General features: G+C 46.8%; 1 protein-coding gene across 4 annotated transcripts in view; it reads right to left on the bottom strand.

The window, feature by feature from the left end:
- VPS8 (VPS8 subunit of CORVET complex) overlaps positions 1-22,730 on the bottom strand; it is a 254,665-nt gene that overhangs the window by 152,510 nt on the left and 79,425 nt on the right. For all 4 annotated transcript variants that reach the window (XM_045030079.1, XM_045030078.1, XM_045030077.1 and 1 more), the window contains 6 exons: positions 21,208-21,254; positions 18,295-18,517; positions 11,632-11,721; positions 5,623-5,674; positions 4,960-5,002; positions 301-373 (listed from right to left, as the gene is read on the bottom strand). In XM_045030079.1, coding sequence (XP_044886014.1) covers positions 301-373; positions 4,960-5,002; positions 5,623-5,674; positions 11,632-11,721; positions 18,295-18,517; positions 21,208-21,254 — 528 coding nt within the window. The remainder of the gene's footprint in view (positions 1-300; positions 374-4,959; positions 5,003-5,622; positions 5,675-11,631; positions 11,722-18,294; positions 18,518-21,207; positions 21,255-22,730) is intronic.

Consider the following 22,730-nt stretch of genomic DNA (forward strand, 5'->3'; position numbering starts at 1 on the left):
AGTCACCAAAGTCTGTCTAGAAACTAGACTGAGGACTGCATGTTCCCCCATTTCTCAAGGAAGCAAGAGAAATATTAAGCTTGATGTCAGCCTTCTACAAACAACTGTGTGGTAATCCATGGTGGGTTATAAACTAACAGGGCTGCAGATATCCAAGTTGAAGTAGTTTTCTATCATACACCTACCTAGTAGATAAAAAGTAGGTAAGACGACAAGGTGATCCTTCATCTCTTATCAACAGTCCTGCAATACTTGCTTCATTCCCTATGATGAACAGTATCCTTCCAAACAAATACTCACCTGGTTTTTAACCAAGGGTACCAGATCTTCAGGAATATCACCCAATGGATAAGCTCGGCCTGCTAAACAGCAACTGTGGTAAAAGGAAAGAAACCAGTTACTACAAAGCATTGACCTAGTACTGCCCAATCCTAAACAGATTGGAACAGTGTCTTCCCCCCCACACACACCCCCGAGCTGCCTAGTCTTCAATATGCATTTTTTAAAAATCAGTTCATATCAAAGCACAAAACCAGGTAAACATGTATCCTTAACAGCAGTGCTATTATCACAAGGGAAAAGACAGTTACCTTTTCTGTAACTGGTATTCTTTGAGATGTGTTGCTCATGTCCATTCCACAATAGGTGTGCGTGCTCGTCATGTGCACTAGTACTGGAAGTTTTTCCCCTAGCAGTACCCATAGGAGAGCGCCCCTAGCAACCCCTGGAGTGGTGCCACCATGGCACGGTATAAGGGGCGCTGCGCACTCCCCCCACCCCCGGTTCCTTCTTGCTGGAAAACTCCGACAGAGGTGAAGGAGGGCGGGATGTGGAATGGACATAAGCAACGCATCTCGAAGAACACCAGTTATGGAAAAGGTAACTACCTGTTCTTCTTCAAGTGATTACTCATGTGCATTCCACAGTAGGTGATTCCCAAGCTATCCCTGTTGGAGGTGGTTATGCATTCACAGACACCTGGGACGGACCACTGTCCTGCCAAACCTAGTGTCCTCCCTGGTCTGGGAGACAATTGCATAATGTGAGGTGAACTTGTGCGCCGATGACCATGTTGCAGCTCTACAAATGTCCTGAATAGGGACGTGAGCTAGAAAGGCGGCTGACAAGGCTTGCGCCCTTGTTGAGTGCGCTCTCACAATTGGTGGCGGTGGAACTCCCGTCAGGTCATAAAAAGTACGGATACATGAAGTGATCCAGCTGGAGAGCTGCTGAGTGGAGATCGGCCAACCTTTCATTGGTTCAGCCGTGGCAATAAACAGCTGTGTAGACATCCTGAATGGTTTTGTCTGTTCCAGGTAAAAAGGCAGGGCCCATCTCACAACTAGCATGTGAAGACAGTGCTCCTCACTAGACGCGTGAGGTGTGGGACAGAGTACCAGAAGGGAAATGTCCTGGTTTATATGATAGGCTGAGACCACCTTGGGGAGGAACGAAGGGTGTGGGCGGAGCTGGACCTTATCTTTATGAAACACCATATATGGGGGTTCAGAGGTTAGGGCCCGGAGCTCTGAGACCCTCCAAGCAGACGTGATTCATGGAAAGTAGCCTTTCTTGTGGCAAAGATTGGACCAGGAACATGTGGCAAGCGGCTCAAACGGAGGCCTTGTCAGCCTGGCCAGAACCAAGTTCAGTTCCCACTGTGGACCAGGGGGCCTAACGTAAGGAAAGAGGTGTGCCAAGCCCTTAAGGAATCAACCGGTCATGGAGTGAGAAAATACTGTGTGGCCTTGCACAGACGGGTGGAAGGACGATATGGCTGCCAGATGCACTTTGACAGACAAGGGCGCTAGACCCTGGGCTCCGAGATGAAGGAGGTAATCCAGTATTAGCTGGAGCGGAGCAGTCACTGGTGAGACGCCACGATCGGCAGCCCATCAAGAAAACCTTGACCACTTTGCCAGGTAAGCCAGACGTGTGGAGGGCCTCCTGCTTTCCAGGAGGATTCGCTGGATGCCCTCTGAGCAGGTCCTTTCCTCTTGGTCTAACCATTGAGCAATCATGCCGTGAGGTGGAGGGCTGCAACGTTGGGGTGGAGGAGGCGACCTTGGTCCTGAGAGAGAAGGGCTGGATGGGTCAGCAGTGGCCACGGAGGGTCCAACAGAGTCCCATACCAGTGTTGTTTGGGCAATGCCGGGGCAATCATGAGGACGCAAGGCTTGTCCGTCTTGATTTTTTCCAGGACCTTGCTGATCAACAGAATTGGGGGAAAGGCATATAGCAGCTGGCCTGACCAGGGCAGAAGGAAGGCGTTGGAAATCGCGCCCTTGCCCAGGCCCCTCCTGGAACAAACCCGGGGGCACCTGTGGTTCTGCCTGGTCGTGTAGAGATCCACTTAGGGAGTGCCCCACGTTTGGAAGATCATGTGAGCCACCCCCAGGTGCGGCAACCACTCGTGTTGGGAGAAGCCCCAACTCAGGCAATCCGCTCGAGAGTTCTGGATGCCCAGTAAGTGGTGGGCTTCCAAGTCGATATTGTGGGCAATGCAGAAATCTCAGTCAGAGGGCTTCCTGGCAGAGGGCTGTGAAGTGGGTGCCACCTTGCCTGTTGATGTAGAACATCAAGGCCGTGTTGTCGTGAGACCTCTGACTATCCTGTCTGCAAGGCACGAGCAAAAAGTCACGCAGGCCAGACAGACTGCTCAGAGCTTCTTGACGTTTATGTGCAGGTCTAGTTCCTGCGCAGACCACAAGCCTTGGGTCTGGAGATCTCCCACATGGGCTTCCCCAACCCAAGTCCGATACATCAGACAGCAGTTCTATGGTTGGGGAGCAGCTCCTGAATGGGACCCCTCGGAGCACATTCTCCAGGGTGGCTCATCAAAGGAGGGAGGCTAGTACGGTCTTGGACATGGTAAGGACTTTGTCCAAACTGTCTCTGGACTGGGAGAACATAGAGGCCAGCCAGAGCTGAAGGGGCCACATTCTGAGTCTGGCACAGCGTACCACGTACGTGCCACGTGACCCAGGAGCTGGAGGCAGGCCCTGGCAGTTGTCACGGGAAACCTTGTGATCATCCTGATGAGATCCCTCAAGGTTTTGAACCTGTCCGGCGGGAGGGAAGCTCTGCCACTGCGCCATGGTGGCACCACTCCAAGGGTTGCTAGGGGCGCTCCCCTATGGGTACTGCTAAGGGGAAAACTTCTGGCACTGGTGCACGTGGCGTGCATTCCACAGTAGGTGTGTGTGCTCATGACCAATCACTCAAAAAGGAATCCAAGTTTTCTGCATAAACATAACCAATTAGTGCTGGACTGTGGCACAGGAAACAGGAGGTGACACTGGGACTTTGAGGGGGGGAAACATATGAAAAATCATGTGTGTATATTTTGGGCAGCATTTGGAGCAACACTGAGTCTCCTCTTTTCAGATTCATTAGAATCTTGGATGTGGCGTGCTCAGATTCAAGAAGTGGAGACTGGATATTAACCACTTGTGATGGAGTGTTCACCCCACACAAAGCCCAGAAGGGTTAAAATGGCCAGGTGGGCCAATTAACTCCACAGGCTGCACCTGGAGAAGCCAGGAAGCAGGGAATTGATTAGAAGCAGACTTAGCTGGAGAGGCCTATATAAGCCAGGAAGCCAGCAACAGAAGAGGTGGCAGGGAAGGAGTCTGAAGTCACTCCCTGGGAGAAAGGACATGTGTAGGGAGCTATGGGCAAGTAGCATACAGTTACTCTCTGAGAGACGGGAGTGTGGCTTGGCAAGCCCAGAGAAAGGGGAGAGCCAAAGAGGTAGGCAAGGCTCAGGGGAAAAGCAGCGAAGTGTGGAGTAGGTCAAACCTTGGCAGCCAATAAGAGGGCCCCTGAGCCAGGACCTGGAGTAGAGGGCAGGCCCAGGTCCTCCTACTCACTGCTGATGGAGTGACACTGGCAGGGCAGTGAGCAGGAAGAGCCCATTTGTCAAGCGGGACTTTGATACCCAGGAAGAGGAGAACACATATGGTGACCCAGCCAGAGGGCTGAGTCATGAAAGAGGTGGTTGTGGATCCTGGAACGAGATGGGTCTACAGGACGAGGGGACAATGGAAAGACTTTGCCAGGGTGGTGGTGATGGTGGTTGCGTGCAACACCTGGCAGAGCTAATCCCCAGGACAGCCAGGAGGCAGCGTCACTAGTGGTCAGTGCACCCTGTGACACCACTATTGGCCAATAATCTCAAAACAGTATTGGTCATAGGGGCATAGAGTTTAGGCCAGAAGGGACCACAAGATCATATAATCTGAGCTCCTGTATATCACAGACCACTACCACCATCCAGCACCTGTATCAATAACTGAAATTAGACTGAAGTATTACAGCCCACAAGACACTATACTATTCTTATTATTTGACCCTAAGTGCATGACTTTGCACTTGTATTATTGAAGTGAATTTCATCCCATTTATGTTACTTCAATCTTCAAGGTCATACACATCCTCCTGTACAATATTCCAGTCTCCTCTGTATTGATGATGCCTCCCAACTTTGTATCATCACAGGATGGTCAATAGAGGAAACAATTTATTATAACAAGCAGAACAACCTACAGAATCCACAAAGGTTGCCAACATGAAAGATGAAAAATGGATTTGGGGGCTATGAAGCCCTGGAGTAGACAAAAGCTCTGCAGTTGGCGTGGAAGGGGGCATTATCACCATCATGAAATCAAAGACAGTATGCCGAAGCCTGAGTCAGGAGCACCCAAGTTCTAATCCCGCCTGTGGTACTTGGTGTGTGGTCATGGGTCACTTCATTTCTCTGCTTCTGTTAAATGCTTCATAAAACGTAGATATTACTACTTTTCACAGATTTCATGATAATATATTCTGACCTCCTTCATGACACAGAATTCCACCTACCATGCATCACGGGTATTGGGAGCATTAGTGGCTATATAGCAATTTCAACATGTAAATGCATTCTAAGTGCTATCTATAAACATTCTGGAAGTATCTTACCTTATGTACACAAGGAGCTTGTTCCCCATAACCACCTTCTCATCTAAGAACAAAGAAAAAGTCTTTTGTCACCTTTTATCCAAATAACTAGACAACAGAATAGAGATCTACTCTTTATTTACTGGAAAAATCTCATTTACTTAGGCATTCATTGTTACTCATGACAAAAGTGGTGTCTTATGGAATTTTTCCATTCTCCATAAGTTTATATATTTGCAGCATGTTTGTGTGAGAAAGGATAGTAGCTTGAGAACTATCTGAATACAGTTTAAGGAAGAAAGTACTTAAGACTTACAGGGGAGTCGCATCTTATGCAGGGGTTAGGTTCTGAAGTCAGCACGCAAGGCGAAAATCGCATATAGTCAAACGCTCATTGAGAGGAATGGCGGGCGGAATCACCCGCACTACAGGTACAGTATTTAAATTATTTTTCCTCTTTTTTTGTTTTTTGTTTTGCCGAGTGCATATAGTTAAAAGCGCCTATAATGCGACTCCACTGTATTTATAGGTTGTGCAAAGTCTGGAGTCCTAAACAGTAACACCATCTCCTCCTCACCTCCCTAAATTAGAAGTGATCAGAGACCAGTTAAACTTATGATCAAATATACTAGAAATATCAAACAGTATCAAAGCTGTAAAATCTTAAAGGCAAATATTCTGTACCTGTGAGAGACTTGCCAGCATTAAGTGGAGGAGCAATGACTTTGAACAATTTCTGCAACAGTGAAAAAAAGAAAAGTTTCAATATTGTTTATAATTGTTATACATCACATCATTTAAGTGCCAACAAGTCGAATCAGTCCCTGCCCCCAAAGAGCTTAGAGCCTAAAAAGAGAGTGTCAGAGAATATGAAATAGTCCATGACAAGACAAAAGCAATGCCTGGTTTTATAACCTGGATTGTTTAAGAAGGTACCTCCCCGAGAAACGACAAGCTCACCAAGTTTTACAACAAAAGAAGGCACAGAAAGAAAGGCCTGTGCAAAGGTTCCCTAAATGTATTTGTGCTAGGGAAGCATTTCTCCATCTGCTGATCCTGCGATGATCTACAAGAGAGCAGCCTTTGTCAAATAAACGTTCCTAGATCCGTTAGATCAAAGCTTCCCTATAGTGGTGCTTAGGTGCTTCCCAGGAATCTAGAGTGCACATTAAAACAAAGAGAAACTAGCTGGCAAGCTCTAGCATGCAATGAGCTCGGGGAGCCACAGAGGCAAGATAAGCAGTAGTACCAGGGAGCAGTCAGGGAGCACTGCTGATCAGCCCAGCTCCCCCAGCCTCCAATTCCTGCCTCCATGGCTCCCCAGCCCTGCTGCCTAACCCTCCCCAGCCAGCCCATACCACCACAAGCTTCCTAACCATCTACTAAGGTTCACCCCAGGGAGCCTCAAACCCAAGGACCTAGTGAGCTATGTGAGAGCCAGGCTGCTCTCTGGAGAGCCACAGCAGGTTCAGCCACCAGAATTGTTTTCCTAGGGCAGCAACAGGCTCCACCTTCCCAGGAAATATTTTCTGCAAGTCTCCCCAAGAACCTGTCCACTTCCTCGCTCATTACCAGGACAGAGGGAAGAAAACTCCTTGCCTTGGGAAGTGGTGTTTGTAGTTCCACTAGTGAGGTACTTACTTTGGCTGACAAATCAGCTGTGTTTTCCCAGAAAGGAGCCCTAAGTTCAGACAGACTCCCCAGGGGAGCATAAATTGAGTTGTGGGTATGAAGATGGGCAGTGGAGACAGAGTGAGCAGTCAGGACAGGAAGTCAAGTGCTATGCTTCAGCATTTCACTGTCAAGGATGTAAGCTGCATTTGTTGTACAAAATAGCCATTACCCAACAGTTTAGACAGAAACCATGAATAATACTCAAATGTAAGTTGAGATTTTCAAAGCAGTGCAGGAAATTTAGCCATCCATGCCTTCCACTAAATTAATGGCTAAATCCCTGCACTGCTTTCGAAATCTGAACCACTGTTAGTATTAACTTCTCAGGCAGAGCATGGTTTATCTATAGCTACATGGATCTAATCCTTGAGCTGTTACAAAGGACACTGCATGTCTACATTTCAAGGTGCCCTTTTTAAAAATGGTTATCTCCTAAGCCACTAGTTTTCAATCTTGTTTCATTTGCGGACTCCTAAAAAATTTTGAATGGAGGTGCAGACCCCTTTGGAAATCTTAGTGTGCGGACCCCCAGAGATCCGCTGACCACATGTTGAAAATCACTATCCTAAACTATTGAAGTTTCACTTGCAATCTCAGAAAATTAACTGTGTAAATGTTGTAAGTTGGACAAAAATATTTTTATGTATGAAAAATCTAAAGTCTCACTGTACCTGCACATTTCAACACAGCTATGTAGTCACTAGTGATGCCTTCATAATAAGCACTTTTACATTTACAGAATTCTCTCTCAAGAGCATTTGCCATCAGGACTGTATTCAAGGGGTATACAATGGTGGTTACTTGACTGTAACTGGAGATGTGTGGTCCCTATCTGTACTTCACATGTGGTACGCATGAGCTCCCTGTGCCAAAGACTGGAATATCTTGCAAGTAATATCCGTTGGGCCACACCTTTATCTTAGATCTCTCTCCTCCTGCTCAGCACCGAGCGATAAGAGGAGATGCGGACTGACCACCTCTCCAATGTCTTCTCTACCACAAACACAGTCATGGTCTGAAGCAGAGGGGAAGGCAGGCAGGCAGGTAGTGGAATACAGACAGGGACCACACATTTTGAAGAGCCTCCAGTTACAGGTAAGTAACCTCTACTACTTCTTTAAGTGCTGATCCTTATGTGTATTCCACAGGTGGGTGACTGGCAAGCAGCAGCTAAGTAGGAAGGGGGTGCGAGGATGGAAGTACAGATGTCTGTAACACTGCAATTCCAAATCCTGCGTCAGCAGAAGAGGCTTGGACCAAAGCATAATGCTTGTGAAAGTGTGGCTGGAACTCCTTTCAAATGTCCACGATAGGCACATCAAAGAGAGGCTACTGAGGTTGAACTGTGTAACTCCCATTCCTGTTCAGTGGAGAAGTGCCTGCTAAGGTTCTCTGCCAGTGCACTCTGAGCGCCAGGTGGATATGACTCCAAAACTGCGACATGATTCCAGGTACACCAGTTGACCATAAGTTGACGGCCTCCATGCACAGGTATCTTGCCCTCCTTGTTTGTTTATACAGAAGACAGTCATATTGTCAGGATAGGTAGGAGTAGTTAGGATGCATTATACCTGTCTGACTGCCCTTAAGTTTCAAGAGACTGCTATTCATCCTGGCCTACCTTGTGTCATATAATTGCCCATGTGGGCTCCACAATCTATGAGGGATGCATCAATGATTACCAACATGCTGGGTGTGGGAGGTAGGAAAGACTCCAATGCACATGTTTCGGGTTCATCTACCAGATGAGTGAAGCCCTGACACTGATGGAGATTGTCACTACAGTGGTCATGTTGCATCTGTCCAATGTATACACAGACCTGAGCCAGGCTTGCAAGACTACAGATTTGTAGCCTGGTGAATGGCATCCCAAGCACAGGTGGCCATGTGGCCTCACAAAGAAAGATGGATCTGGACTATTGTTCAATGTTTGGGGGGGGACTTTTTTTTTTTAAAAAAAATCAAAGACTGAAGCCACTATTCTCACTACACCACTATAGACCTTGATGTGGTATTGGCTGCATCCACTGACGCTTGCGATCATGAGTCTACCTTCCTTAACAAGGGTTTAAAATTGGGGCTTGTCCACTTGGGGGAGTTTGTCTTTGAACTCCAGAAACTTCAAGTAGTTCATAAAGTCATATTTCACTAACAGGGCCTGGTAATTAGAGATTCTGAACTAGAGGCTGGTGGATGTAAATACCTTCCCTCCCCAAAAGGTCCAGGTGTCTTGCTCCCATGTCCGCAGAGGTGGTTTTAGGGTGTTGCCTGGATCTTTCCATGCTGCTTGTACTACTTGGGGAGTTGGGGGCAGGATGGGTAAACAAGAATTATGCCTTTTTTGCAGGCACAAAGAACTTTTTCTCAGCCCTTCCAGGGGTAGCGGTACACATTGTCAGCACATGCCATACCACCGTAGTGGTTCTGTAATGGCCTCTTCACTGGGATAGCTATCCAACTGGGGCCCACTGGCTGCAGGAAATCCAAGAGCTCGTGCTGCATATCTTGAACTTCTAATGGGATCTGAAGTTCTGCCACAATCCTCTGCAACTATTCTTGACATTGCCTATAGCCCTCTGGTGAAAATGGGGCAATTGCCTCAGGGGTTAAGAAGAAGAAGATGAGACTGTCAGTACCAGCTTGACATCGTCTTCTTCCAAGTACCCCTGCAGAGCAGGATGCTGTTGCCTGAGAGAAGAAGGATGATGTGACTCTCTAGATGAGCACACAGATCCAGGGTGTCATGCATAATGATCCCACGGACTCCAAAAGGGCCAGTTTGAGGAGTTGAAGACTGGTTCGGGGGCCTCAAGGCATTGGTACCAGCAATCCCTTTGGAGGGTAATCATGCTTGTGCATAGGACAGGTCCAGGTAACTCTCAAAGCCCTGTTCGGGCTAACCTGTCTGGGAAGTGATGATTCATCCTGGACATCAGCTACAGAAAGCCAGATCAGTCTCCACCACTGGTACAGTCAGTAGTGGTAGAAGGAAGCTCCAGCTCATGGATGAAGTATGGGAATAACTCCTTCTTAAGGTTGTATAATTTTATGGGGTTAAGATATCCCTCAGAAGAACCAGGCCCAAAAGTAGAGGAGTTCCAGGGTAGTAAATGTCTCTGTCTGCCCTGGAATATGAGGGTCCAGGTTACCAGTTCCACCGGATCCGGTGCTGTGACAGACTTCGTGGTTGGCGGATCCTTACAGGACCAAACCAGTACCATTGGCAAAAGAGTCCATTCAGGAGCACTTAGTCAATACTGGAGGACGTCAGTTCTTTGGCTTGCTAGAGGTCACAGTCAGCACCAGTATCGATACCAGGCCTGGTTCTGTTGGACCATCTTCCTGCATGCTTTCCCTTTGAGGTTAAGAGGCTTAGGCAGATCTAAGTCCTGGGGACGTGCATGTGAAGACTCACCCAACTTGGAAGGAGTCAGAGACCTCTTCCCCTGGAAGCAGACAGAGGGAGAAATCTATTTTTGGGTCTGTGAGAATGCCCCTTACTCTCATGAAAAGCCCGAAGCAACAGGTCTTTAGATTTATCTGATCCAGCCTCTGCTCCACAGCTTGTGCTCAGAAGCATGCTGCTTGAGGACTGTGGCCGATGTGCAGGAGGGTCTCTCCGGCCTGGATCTGACTGGAGCCTCAGGGCTTTCTTATGAGAAACTTCCTCAGTGAGCACTCTCTTCCCTCTTGTGCCCTAGGTGGGAAGGAATGACAGACACTGCACTTGGCAGAAATAAGCACCTGAAGATTTTCCAGTCTAAGGCCTGGTATACACTGGAGGGGGGGCGGGGGCGAATCAATCTAAGTTATGCAACTTCAGCTACATGAATAATGTAGCTGAAGTCGACGTACTTAGATCGACTTACTGTGGTGTCTTCACCGCAGTGAGTCGACTGCTGCCGCTCTCCCGTCGACTCTGCCTGCACCTCTCACCGAGCTGGAGTATAGGAGTCGATGGGAGAGCACTTGGGGGTTGATTTATCACATCTAGCCTAGACACGATAAATCGATCCCTACTGGATCGATCGCGGCGGGCAGTGTAGACATACCCTTTAATGTATACCCACAGTGAAATACACATAGGGAGCAGCACCTGAAGAAGAGTGGAATCCACCATGCAGCAAAGTCAGGAAGATTCATGGATTTCTACATAAAAGTGCATTCTTGCTGGTTGTTATAACCTTAATACATATTCTTTACAACTCAGAGACAGATGTAGGTTTCATTTTTAGAAGGTACACACTATACATTTTTAAAGTGATTTACTCCCAACACTCTGCAGTGTCCCAACAAAAAGACACTGCAGGGAGTGGGGTGCCTAGAGAAAAACTCATTCTCTCACCTGCTGATTCCCAATTGGACAAAAAATAGGATGCTATCATTGTGCATTACATCCCATTGTCAGAATGGCCATCAGCAACATGTAGACAAAGCAACCCAGATTGTAACATGAATTCTGTTTAACCCTTACTTCTTGTGTTGCATCTGGTTTTTTTGTACTTGTTTAGTTTTATATTATTACAGACATTAGATCTGACAGTGTTTGTGGTCTGACACTCAGCAGAGCACTGATACCTCAGACATTTTATGGTATACTTAGATTTAAGAAAGGCATTTGATCAAGTTTCACAGAATATTCCCAGAGAAATATGAAAAATGCACATTAGATACAGTAGGAGAGAGGAACAAGAGGTGAATCTGTATACACTGTACACTACCTACCAGCAAAACTCCCATGCTTAGAATCATAGGGAAGAACATGCAGCACGCACCAAATCAGCAGATCAGTAAGTGATCAGAGCTTTACAAACTGACCCTCAGATAAAGATGAGTGCTGAATGGCACAGACCAATATCTCACTGCAGTTTGAAAAATTAAAATATTTAGATGGAAACAATTCCTCCCAATGTCTTATGAAAGGTGCAGGGAGAAACAAAAAGGGGATGGATGGATGGATGGATGGATTAAAGAGTGACATTAGGTACCACAAGCATAGGTCATGACTAGTCTTCCTACCTCCATCGGACTAATGAAGTCATTCATTCCACTGTTGTACACATAGATCATGGCATCATAAAGATGATTTTCCCAGCACAGGAGAACTACCTGCATGGAAACAAAGCAGATTTCATCAGATGTAGTGAATCCTTGTACAGAACAGCCTAACAGCTTCCATTATCCCATTAATTTCCCTTCCTGTATTCACTCAAAGACAGCTCTGACCATAGCACTTATCCTAGCCAGCTCCAGGAAAACAGCGACATGGGTGTAGGTTGCTTTTTGTTTTTGTTTGGGGGGGGGGTGTTGAGGGGGGCGAGGGCGGTGTGCAAAGTTATACAAGTGAGAATTTGCCATATGCAGAACTCTGCCAAGCTACCAGGCTGGGGGAGACAGATCTGACTTATGGCTGTACACTGTACACCTGAAATCCATGGCCTATCTGAGGTACTGGAATGAGAAATCCAGGTCTTCCCAATTCCTTACACCCTTGACCTTTGGAGCAAAGGACCCAAGAGAACAGCTCTCCAAATGTCATGGCTTTTGTTGAGTTAGTAAGTTGTTCTGTCACCATGCCATCAGCCAGCCCCAAACCAGAGGTGCCCACCAGCCTACAGGTTAAATATATTATTTCAAAAAAGTTAAGGGGCCACAGTTCATACCCTGAGGATTCTCTACCCTGGTACACTCCCTTTGCACTAACTCAGGTGTCAAAAAGGGAGCCCCTTGCTTGGAACTCCCAGAAGCCATGAGTCAGTATACTTTACTCCAATATCCTGGTGCAGGGGGCATATCAGGAGTGGATGCAGCTAAAGCATGCTGCACTCTGGCTAGTCCCAGCTGCTTTACAGCATGCTATAGGTGCATACCAAACTGTTCCAAGTTAGAGCAATGTCTAGGTTGCTCTAACTTGTGCCAGGGCAGAAAATGATGGGGCAGTGATTGGTAGCTGCTTCTCAGCTTTTCCCCTCTGCTGGGTTGCCCTGGGGGCTGAGAAGACGAAGGGAACCATTCTTTGCTATGTGCTCCCCTAGGCCAAGACCGAGCCTGCTGAGCTCCTTCATTGCTCCCCCTGGGGCTTCCACAGCCTAGCAGGAAAGCAGACAATGGAGCAATCAGAGCTACCCTTCTCCCTGCCAAGCTGATGAGCAAATGCAGAGGAGACAGTAGCCGTTAGTGCTTCCAGTTCACAACACAGCTGCCCCTGGGGCTAGCGGGGAGGCATGTGGGTGACCACGGGCCCTACCACCTCCTTGTAGTGGTGACCCACTTCAAATGCTTTGGCTGAAAACAAAAAAAGAGGCTACAGTGCATTGAGAATATTTTCTTCTTAACTCAGTCACCCTTGAAGGCAACTATGTGGTCCCCCAGGCCACAAATTGGGCACAATGCCCTAAACAATATACATATTAAAAGTAATTTAATTAAATTAGTGTGGTTAAAAGGATGTGGAGTGTAGTTTCTCTAAAATGCTGTTCTCTGGGTTAAAGTCTATCTTCAGTTACTGAATGAAGACAATGGGGTTGTTTAAGTATAGTAAGGTCTGAGTTTGGCCTTGTAACGGGTCAGACTCACCCCTGCGGCGCCACCTGCTGAGGACTCCGGGAATTAGCTCTGGTCCAGCGCTGGAGCACCCTTTGCAGGCCGGTGATCCACCTGTCTTCAGGCCCCCCCCCCCATGTCCCTCCCTGGACCCGGTGCCCTCTTACATGGGGTGCTGCCCCCTAGCAGTAACCCCTTTCTCTCTGGGTCTCCCCTCTCCTCAGGGAACCCTCACCCTCTATCCCCACCTTCCCTCAGTATTTGGCTACTGCCAGTCATTGTCTAGCCCCACACTCTGGGGCAGACTGCAGTATCAGCCTACTCATCACTGGCAAGGAGGGTTTGGACCTGCTGCCTTGGCCTACCCCTGGGGTGCCCTCTGCAACCCCCAGTACCTGTTGGCCCACAGCTAGGCCGCAGCCTGGGGCTTTCCAGGCTGGAGCTCCCCAGCTCCTCAGCCTTTCCCCAGCCCTGCTTCATTCAGGCATCCAGTCTCACGCTCCCTGCAGCTAGGCCCTTCTCTCTCTGAAGGCAGAGAGAGACTGTCTGCCTTCTGGCTTCCCTGGCCTTTTATAGGGCCAGCTGTGGCCTGATTGGGGTGTGGCCCAGCTGCAGCCACTTCCCCAATCAGCCTAGCTTTTAGAGCCATAGCTCTCAAGCCCTGCCAAGCTGCTTTTTAAACCCCTCAGGGCAGGAGCAAGGGTTCACCCTGCTACAGGCCTGCATAGCTTTTATTAATAGAGATGTTGGGGAAGGAGGAAAGAACACAGTTTAACTTCCCAAATCCAGATGGAGTTTGCTGGGCCAGCAGTTACAAAAAGAGAGAAGTATACAAGGAGTATCTTGGGATATGTACAATGCTGCCTTGTACAGCAGAGCTGCCTCTCATGCAGATGAAGTCAATGCACAGATCCAAGACCAGAAAGAAAACAAAACAAAAACACAGTTACTAACCTGTTCTGTAAGACTTGTTCTTCAAGATGAGTTCCACATGCCATTCTAATTCAGGTGTGTGCCTACTCAGTGTGCCAGAATTAGAGATTTTTTCCCTTAATGGTATTGGTCGGGGCAGCTCATGCAATCTCCAGTGCCTCTCATAGAGGGGAAGGAGAGTGGGTCAGGAAATGGACATGTGCAACATCTCAAAGGACAACAGCTATATAACTGTTTAGTAACCATTTTTGATTCTTTAAGTGACTGCATATGTCCATTTCACTTCCAGGTTGAACTGCTTATGAATCACCTGAGGTGGGTTTCAGTATCTGACAATAATTGAAGGACTACTCAACCAAACTTGGCCTCATCTCTAGAATGCTGAGTTGCCTTTACAGCGTAATGAGTTGTGTACACCAACAACCAAAGTTGCAGTTTTACAAATGTCTGTTATAGCTACCACAACCAGTCAAGCTGTAGAAGTGGCTCAAGACCTTGAAGAATGTGCTACTATGCCCTGTCTTGAAGGTTTACATTAGCAATGTCATAGCAGATGAATGTAAGAGCAAATCCAGAACAACATTCTCTAGGCTGAGACTGGAAGGCGTTTTATCCCATCTGCAACTGACACAAACAGCTGGGAGGATGACTTAAACAACCTAGTTATATCCAAGCAAAGTTCCAGAAGACTGGAAGAAAGTTAGTGTCTCATTTTTAAAAAAGGGTGAACCAACTAATTATGGGCCTGTCTGCCTGATATCGATCCCTGGCAAGAAAATGGAGCTCCTCAATTGGGACTTGATTAGTAAAGAATTAAAGGAGGGTAATATAATTAATGGAAATCAACATTGGTTTATAGACAATAGATCCTGTCAAACCAACTTGATTTAAAAAAAAATCGAGATTACAAGTTTGGTTGATAAAGATAATAGACTTCTAAGACATTTGACTTGGTACCATACAAAATTCTGATTAAAAAACTACAATGATCTAAAAATGACATGGCACACATTAAGTAGTTTAAAAACTTGGTAATTGAGAGGTCTCAAAACGTAATTGTAAATCCATGGTAATTCTGGCCTAAATGCATAGCAAATAGGATAACCTGTTGGAAAAAACAGGGGTGCAAGAAACTGGCCCAAAATTAACCAGTATTCTGTTCCTGAAAGGCAGTCAAACAGGCTGCTTACAAATTCCTGGCTGTCTACAAGAACCTACCACAGAAGAAAACTGAGGAGGTGTAGGTCTTCCCCTGTGATTTTTCTTCTAGTAGTCAGGCTATCTAGGAGTGACAAGCGGGTATCATTGGTATGACTGAAGACAGAACTGTTTCATTTCAGGGAAATGAAACACATTTACACATTTCAGAGTGTAAATGCCCAATGATTTCAGAGTGGCCCTCAAGTCTTTGAACTCAGAGATTCTGGATAGTCTGTTGGCCCTCCTGCAGAACATCCAATGACTGAAACCATGATGAACATATGTGCATTGTTTCTGCTGATGCCATCACTCTGGCTGTCAAATCCACCCTATCTAATGCAACTTGGAGAAAGGTCCTAGCTACCAGTTTGCCAAGGTAGCCTGGAATTCCTGCCTGGCACTCTCTGGCAATTTGTTTGCAAATTTCAGTACAGGGCCCCAGAGGGAAAAATTTTATCTGGCCAAAAAGGCATGCTAGTTAGAGATACAAACTGCAGGGCAGTAGTGGAATAAAGTTTCCTATGGAAAATGCTCAGTCTCTTTGCTTCTTTATCCTTTGGGGGAGGAGGTCATTCCTGATGCTTGTCTTGGTAGTAAACAAGAGCACAAGGAACCCAAGGGATGGAGGTAGAAGTGTTGATAGCCCTGAGAAAGGACAAAGTACCTTTGCTCAGCTCCCTTGGCTGCCAGCAACTGAGATGATGGCATTTGCCACAACAATCTTGCGGGCTCCAGAATGGCTTCATTTATAGACAGAGCATTTGGAAAGGCCTTACTGATGCCAGTAGTTCCACTTGCCCATAGAACTCTCTTGCACTACCTTGACTAGAACATCAAGAGAGGAAGCAACCCTCTATCAACTTCTGGTAGGGCCTGGAGTCACCCTGAAAAGGCAAGGACACGCCTAACACCACAGTCTCATCAGGTGATGATGAGAAGCAGCACGAAGGAAACAGAAATGGAGCCTGGGACTTCTGGCACGTGAGACTGCTCCTGCTCGGTACTAACTCGGGAGTAACATCCTGAGTCTCCTCCTGGAAAATAATCTGTCATCCACTTGGTGATCTAGAAGGAAGATGAAGCTGGTAGGATCTGGTGGTGGTGGTGGAAAAATCCCATGGGTTCCAATATGGCCATTGGTAGGGTATAGGACCCAAGCCCTACCAGCCCAAGGATCTAGATCCCTTGATCACCTTAGGGTATTTGCCAGGCACCAGGAGCAGAATCATCATGAGATAGGTGAGAGAGGAGCAAGGGGCATAGAAGCCTACCTCAGTCTCCGATGAAAGATCCTGAGTCACCTGACCATGGACATGCTGTACCATGTGGTGCTGAGGTCCAGTGGCACATCTGCAGAGAAGTCGGTACCAGAGACAGCATGCTGAGTTTGCCTCTGGACTGCATTGTGCAAGGAAGCACCGGACAGCCTGAAGTCCATCACAATACTGACAGTCTTGGAGGCAAGTGTGAAAACTCAGCCTCAGGATCAATCGGTACCAGTTGATTTGTCTCCTGCACTGCTGGAGAATCCAGCACTAAAAGACAGTAGGTCCTGTGCCACAGCATAAGCTTCCAGCATTGCTGATACTAAGAGATTTCCCTGCTGCTGCTGCATCGAAGGGGATGGCACTGCAGTGGGAGTGCACCTCAACAGCACGAACACCAGTGCTAGAGTCAATGACTCCGGGCAAGATGAAGTCTGTGCCCAAAATGCATCTTCCCAGAGAACACTCTATCCTGCCATCCAGCTTGTTTGCTGGAAGATAGTACTGGAGACCTCAATATTTTGGAGGAGTCTGGCCCTTCAAGGCATGCTGTCTGTGTTTCTTCATCGGCTCCAGGGAATGGGATAGGTGCAGAGTCTGAGGCGCACTTCTAACAGAGGAAGAAATACTCCAGGGAAGGCCCCATGGGTCTAGAACCCACGACTGCAGAGCAACTAGGCAGCTGATATCTCCAGCCTACCACCCAGTGGCAGCTGTAACCAGCTTGCAACTCCACTTCCCATGACCCACTGTGGACACAGACCATGGGAAGTTCTGCCTGAAGGGTTTGACAGACAGCAGTCTCATGGCTCCCGGCCCTGTATAAACCACAGGGGTGTTCCAGGAAGTATCCTTGTAATGATGTGGATCTCCTGTAGCTACCACAACCGTCCCTGCTCCTTGCTCCTGAATTCCTGGCTTTTACCTCAGCTTGATTAGGACTTCGCCTCCTGACTCAGACCCTGACCTTTGATATCAACCCTGGCCTGGAACCCAACTACAAACATCTCTGCTACTTCCAGCATCAATTTTGTCCCTGCTCTGACCCTTGGCCCTGATTGCCTTTGTTGGGATCCTGACACTCAGTGACCATATCAAGTAGGAAGGTGAACACAGGACGGCCTCCAGGAGAAGGTGATGCTGTCTCACCTCCTGCCCATTTTGGTCCAGGACTGGAAGTCTCTGCAGATTTGACAGTTGTCCCGGATGTGACCCTCACCATGGTACTTAAGGCACCTGGAATGAGGGTCACTGACTGGCAGATTTCTTGCTGACAGTGCAAGGCTGAAAGCCCAGAGACTGAGCATGCTCTGGTACTTGGCATGAGCATCCAGAACAAACAGGAACCGACATGCTAAGAAAAATGACCAATGAAACTTGCACTAAAGCACTAATTAATTATGCAATGAGTACCAATAATTATATACCAGAGAGAAAAAATTCCCTGAAACAGAAAGTAGGAACAAGCTAACATGCTCCAACTACCAATCATGGGAGGCAAGAATGAGCTGAGAGCTCAGGGTCAATCTGCCCTTTATCCCAAAGTGCAGAAGCATGAGGCAGTGGAGGTTGCATGCAAAGCCCCGAAAGATACCGCCAAGGGGAAAAAATTTCTGACTCTGATGCACTGGGTGCACACACATCTGAAGTGGAATGGACATAGGCAATCTCTTAAAGAATCATTGTCATCATCTAGTCTGACCTCCTGTATAACATAGGCTAAGTTAACATGGCAGTTCACCTGCTGTATGTCTAGGCTGGTGATATCCATATGCACAATGCAGGCCTCCATGTCTTCCATTAGGTTCTTATCTTGGTAGTGAAGCAGCAAGTCTTTCATCACTTGAGCTGTCATTCCCATCAACTTATCACTTAAAATGTAAGGCTCCAGGCACTCCAGAAAAACACCCTTTGCCACTGAGTTCTCACTCAATTTGTCATACATCTGGCTGAACAGAAGGTCACTAAGAGAAAAACATGACAATTACTTATTAAAATGAAGATTAATTAAAATCTATTAAATATTATAATGACCTGCTTTCTATACAAATCGAGGTGACTACAGCATTCTGCATTTCTTAGCTTAACAATTCAAAACCTCACTTAACAACAACATAGACACAGTTTAACACTTTTACAAATGTATCCATCATATTGTAGCCTAGGATAGAATCTAGTAGAGGCAGCTTTAGCGGAGCGGTTCATGGGTTCAATCGCACTCACAAAAACACCCGGGGGCGGGAGGGCAGGTGGAGAGCCGTATTCACTCTTTTGCATGAGAAATCACACGCAGCTCTATAGCCCAGCATCTGCATCATGGTGGTACTGCTCCCAGCCATATCACTGTGCAATGATGTCAGAGTCACATGCTGCCAGGGAAGCCCAAAGGGCAAAGTCTGCCAGAGGGTGTGTGGGTATGGGGAGCATGAGGGTGGCCCATGTGTCCCACTCTCTAGGCAGCAGGCAGGGGCGGCTCCAGACCCCAGCACACCAAGCGCGTGCTTGGGGCGGCATGCCGCGGGGGGCGCTCTGCCGGTCGCCGGGAGGATGGCAGGCAGCTCCAGTGGACCTCCCGCAGGCGTGACTGCGGAGGGTGCGCTGGTGGCCGCGCGGGACCAGCGCACCCTCCGCAGGCACGCCTGCAGGAGGTCCACCGGAGCCATGGGACCAGCCACCGGCAGAGCGCCTCCCGCGGCATGCCACCCTGCTTGGGGCAGCGAAATGTCTAGAGCCGCCCCTGGCAGCAGGGCACTGGGCTCATTGTGGGGCATCTCCCCACTCTGTGCAGCAAGATCCAGATGCTGAGCAGAGATGCCTCCCAAACCATACACCGGGCAGGTGCATACTCTTGTGACTGTGAGTAACCAGCAAGGCCCCGCGGTGACAAGCACTGAGAGCGGGCCCTGGACCCTCACCAGACCACACCCCTGCCCTAGCATTCATTATATCATGCTCTCTTTTTATTTATTTTTTTGTTTTGTTTCATACTGTGATTACACTAGAGTTTTTCTTTTTGAGCCCCTCACCCCTCCGCCCAAAACATGCTATAGAAACTCCATGGCCCAGCTGTGCCACAACAACTGTTTTTCTGCATATAAAAGCCAGGGCTGGCATTGGGGAGTAGCAAAGAGGGCAACTGCCCAGGGCCCCATGCCACAGGGGGCATCATGAAGCTAAGCTGCTCAGGCTTCAGCTTTAGCTACGGGTGGTGGGGTTCGGGGCCCCAAGCTGCAGTCCTGCACAGCAGGGCTTTGGCTTTCTGCCCTGGACCCTAGCAAGTCTTAACACCAGCCATGCTTGACGAACCCCTGGAAACCTGCACATGGCCTCCCAGGGGGCCCCGGACCCCTGGTTGAGAACCAATGGTGTGATGCACTCATTGAACACGGAGGCTACATCCACCACTGGAAGCTGGTGAAACAGTTTTTTTTCCAAAGAACAGTGAAAATTAGACAATGAAGTCAGATCGGTGCTAGGTCCACACACAGTTTCTGTGCACATAACTGTTTTGGTTAGCGTGATTTTTAGCCATATAGTTATAACCAGCACAACTCCTGGGGTGGATTCAGCTATACCAATATAAAAACCTTATTTCCCTTCCCTATAGGATAAAATAGATCAGTCTAAGCACTTTTACATCAATTCAACTGTGTCCCCGATGGGGAGTTGTATTGCTTTAACTAGACAGGTGTAGTTAAGTGGTATAACTAATTTGTAGACAAGCTTGAATAAGCATTTAACATGCAGGAAAAGTCTTGAAGTAAAATAGAGACAGGAACTAGTAGACCCAGAAAATCTTTTCCAATTCTATCTCATCTAATTCTTGGAGTTGGAAGGGTGGCACTTGGTTTCTAAGCAAGTGAGTGATGATTTACAAGAGGAGATAAAGAGAAGTATTGAAGGAAAGCAATGTGCACATAAACTAAACAGAACTCTCTGTAAGCAGATTTTTTTTAAAAAATGAAATGATTAAGTGGAAATGAGAAATTTTTTAATGAAAAATTAAAGCAGTGTCAGCTTTTCATTTTCTTGACGTGACATTTTCCTGCTCTTACACAGACTGACACTGTGGTTTAATAATTTTACTGAAAGGGTTTAAAGTGAATTACTTTTGAACTGGGATGAATATTTATAGCCTGAGGGTCATCTGTTCGAAGGACGGGAAATTACTCCATGGGGGATTGCAGAAAATTCATAAAAGGAAAAATCTGTCAAGTCAATTTCACAGTAGTGCTAGCAAGAAAAAAAAATCTAGAATGGAGGTGCTGAGATGCTGTGGTGACCAATTCCATCATAAAATCTATAAAGATTGGATAGATAGATCAAATATAAGTGTATTCATGGAATCCAAAGAAGTCTTCAACATTTACATGGATACAGAAAAGTCAGTTACATTAGGTAGGGTTAGAAAAATTAGAAGTGATAAATCCTCCCTGCTTTATTGCATAACTGGCTTGGCAATAGGGAGGAAAGTTAAAAACAAACTTCCCCTTTTGGCATATTATTCCATAATTGTCAGCTATCAGGTTTTTCAACACCTGTTCAGGTCACCACAAGACAGAGCATACAGGACTAGATGGGCCACTGGCCTGATCTGTGATTGCAATTCCTATGGTTTCATTAACCTGACAGACAAGCATACAAACTCTCTTACGTTCGCTGAAGTAAAAGGCAGTAATCGACTATGACAGGCACCATATCCTGTAGAAAGACCATGAAGAAAGTGTGAGTAACTCAATCAAAGGTACTGTCAAATGGCATACATTATCAATATGATCAATACTGTGAAGAATCAATGACAGTCAAATAGCAGGTAGCTCTCACATTTAGGCAGTTGCCTAATTACCCTGATTTTCCTGGACAAAAGATACAATTATACAGCTGTAACTCCTCCACAGCTACACCCACATCACAGGCCTTTCCAAATTCCAGCAGTAACAAAAAAATTTTATTACAGCAGCTGGCAGAAACTGCAAATCATATCTGGGCCCCGTTAGGCGGGCTGCTACAGACACAATACAGATAAAATTGACAAAGATGTAACAATTGCAGAGGAGGAGTATGAGGACAAAACATGACAACAACACACGTGTGTATCTCAATTTGCAGGTTTCAAAACCTTTTAAAAATCTTCCATACTTGATGAGTGGATGACAGGGGATTTGGGCTCAGCTGGACAAAGGGAAAATAAGGAGACAACAGCCAGTGAGTTTGATTTGGATTCACTTGGCAATGGATTTTCAGAAAAGGTTTCTAACAGCACTGGACAAGAGTTATTTCTTGAGGAAAATTTTGAGGTATGTTCCAGATTATTCTGGCGCCCCATTTAATAGTACTGAGAACCAGGGCATCTGAGGGGATTAGAGGTGGTTGAAGACAAAAGGCAGCTATTCTTCCTCTCCATGAATCTTCTGAAGTAGGAGTTGGCAGACTGATTAAACATTTTGGAACATTAAAATATATCTAATTTTCTACTAATTCAGTGAGTGAGGCTACCCCTCTACTGAGAGTTCTAGGAACCCTTAAACCTGTACCTGTTAGTCTGGACAGCCTTCTCTGGAACACCTGAGAAAACCAAGTCCAGTGGCAGAGCTCACTCTCTAGTATCTTGTTCGGCATAGCTTTTACTTTTCCTAAAGGGATCACATTCCATTGTAAACCCCTCAAGTCTCTGCCGTGGGTATCCAGAATTCCACAAATTCATCTCTGGACACTGCTCAGTTTGTCATACTCAATCGTCACCTGACTAGCCAGGGTCGAATTAAGGTGTAGTTATGCCATTGTTCAAAGAAGCTCAACTTTTAAAAAACAGATAACAAAATGTAACAACTTTGAAAGCAGATTTGAATGAAGCCTCCCGAAGGCCACATCAGTGCTCCAGATGCAGAGTGGAGCACCTTATTCTTCATCCAGAGAATTAGGAAGTTGAGTCATTTTCTGGTCATTATGTCCCAAGAGCTCACTGCCTTCTGGAAGAGCCATTTAACACCACAGCATTTCAGTTCTGGAATATTCCGTATACAAACTCCTGTTTGTAGGACTGATTTTTGGAATACTCCAGAACTCTCAAGCTAATTATGGTGCTGGCCTGTACAGGATTGCTACATACCCTAACAAAGCATACAGGGAATTCAGTCTATTTCCACTGGTGTAGATTAGAAGACACTGAAAATGAGA

The sequence above is a fragment of the Mauremys mutica genome, chromosome 9, assembly GCF_020497125.1.
Source record: "Mauremys mutica isolate MM-2020 ecotype Southern chromosome 9, ASM2049712v1, whole genome shotgun sequence".
Taxonomy (NCBI): Eukaryota; Metazoa; Chordata; order Testudines; family Geoemydidae; genus Mauremys; species Mauremys mutica.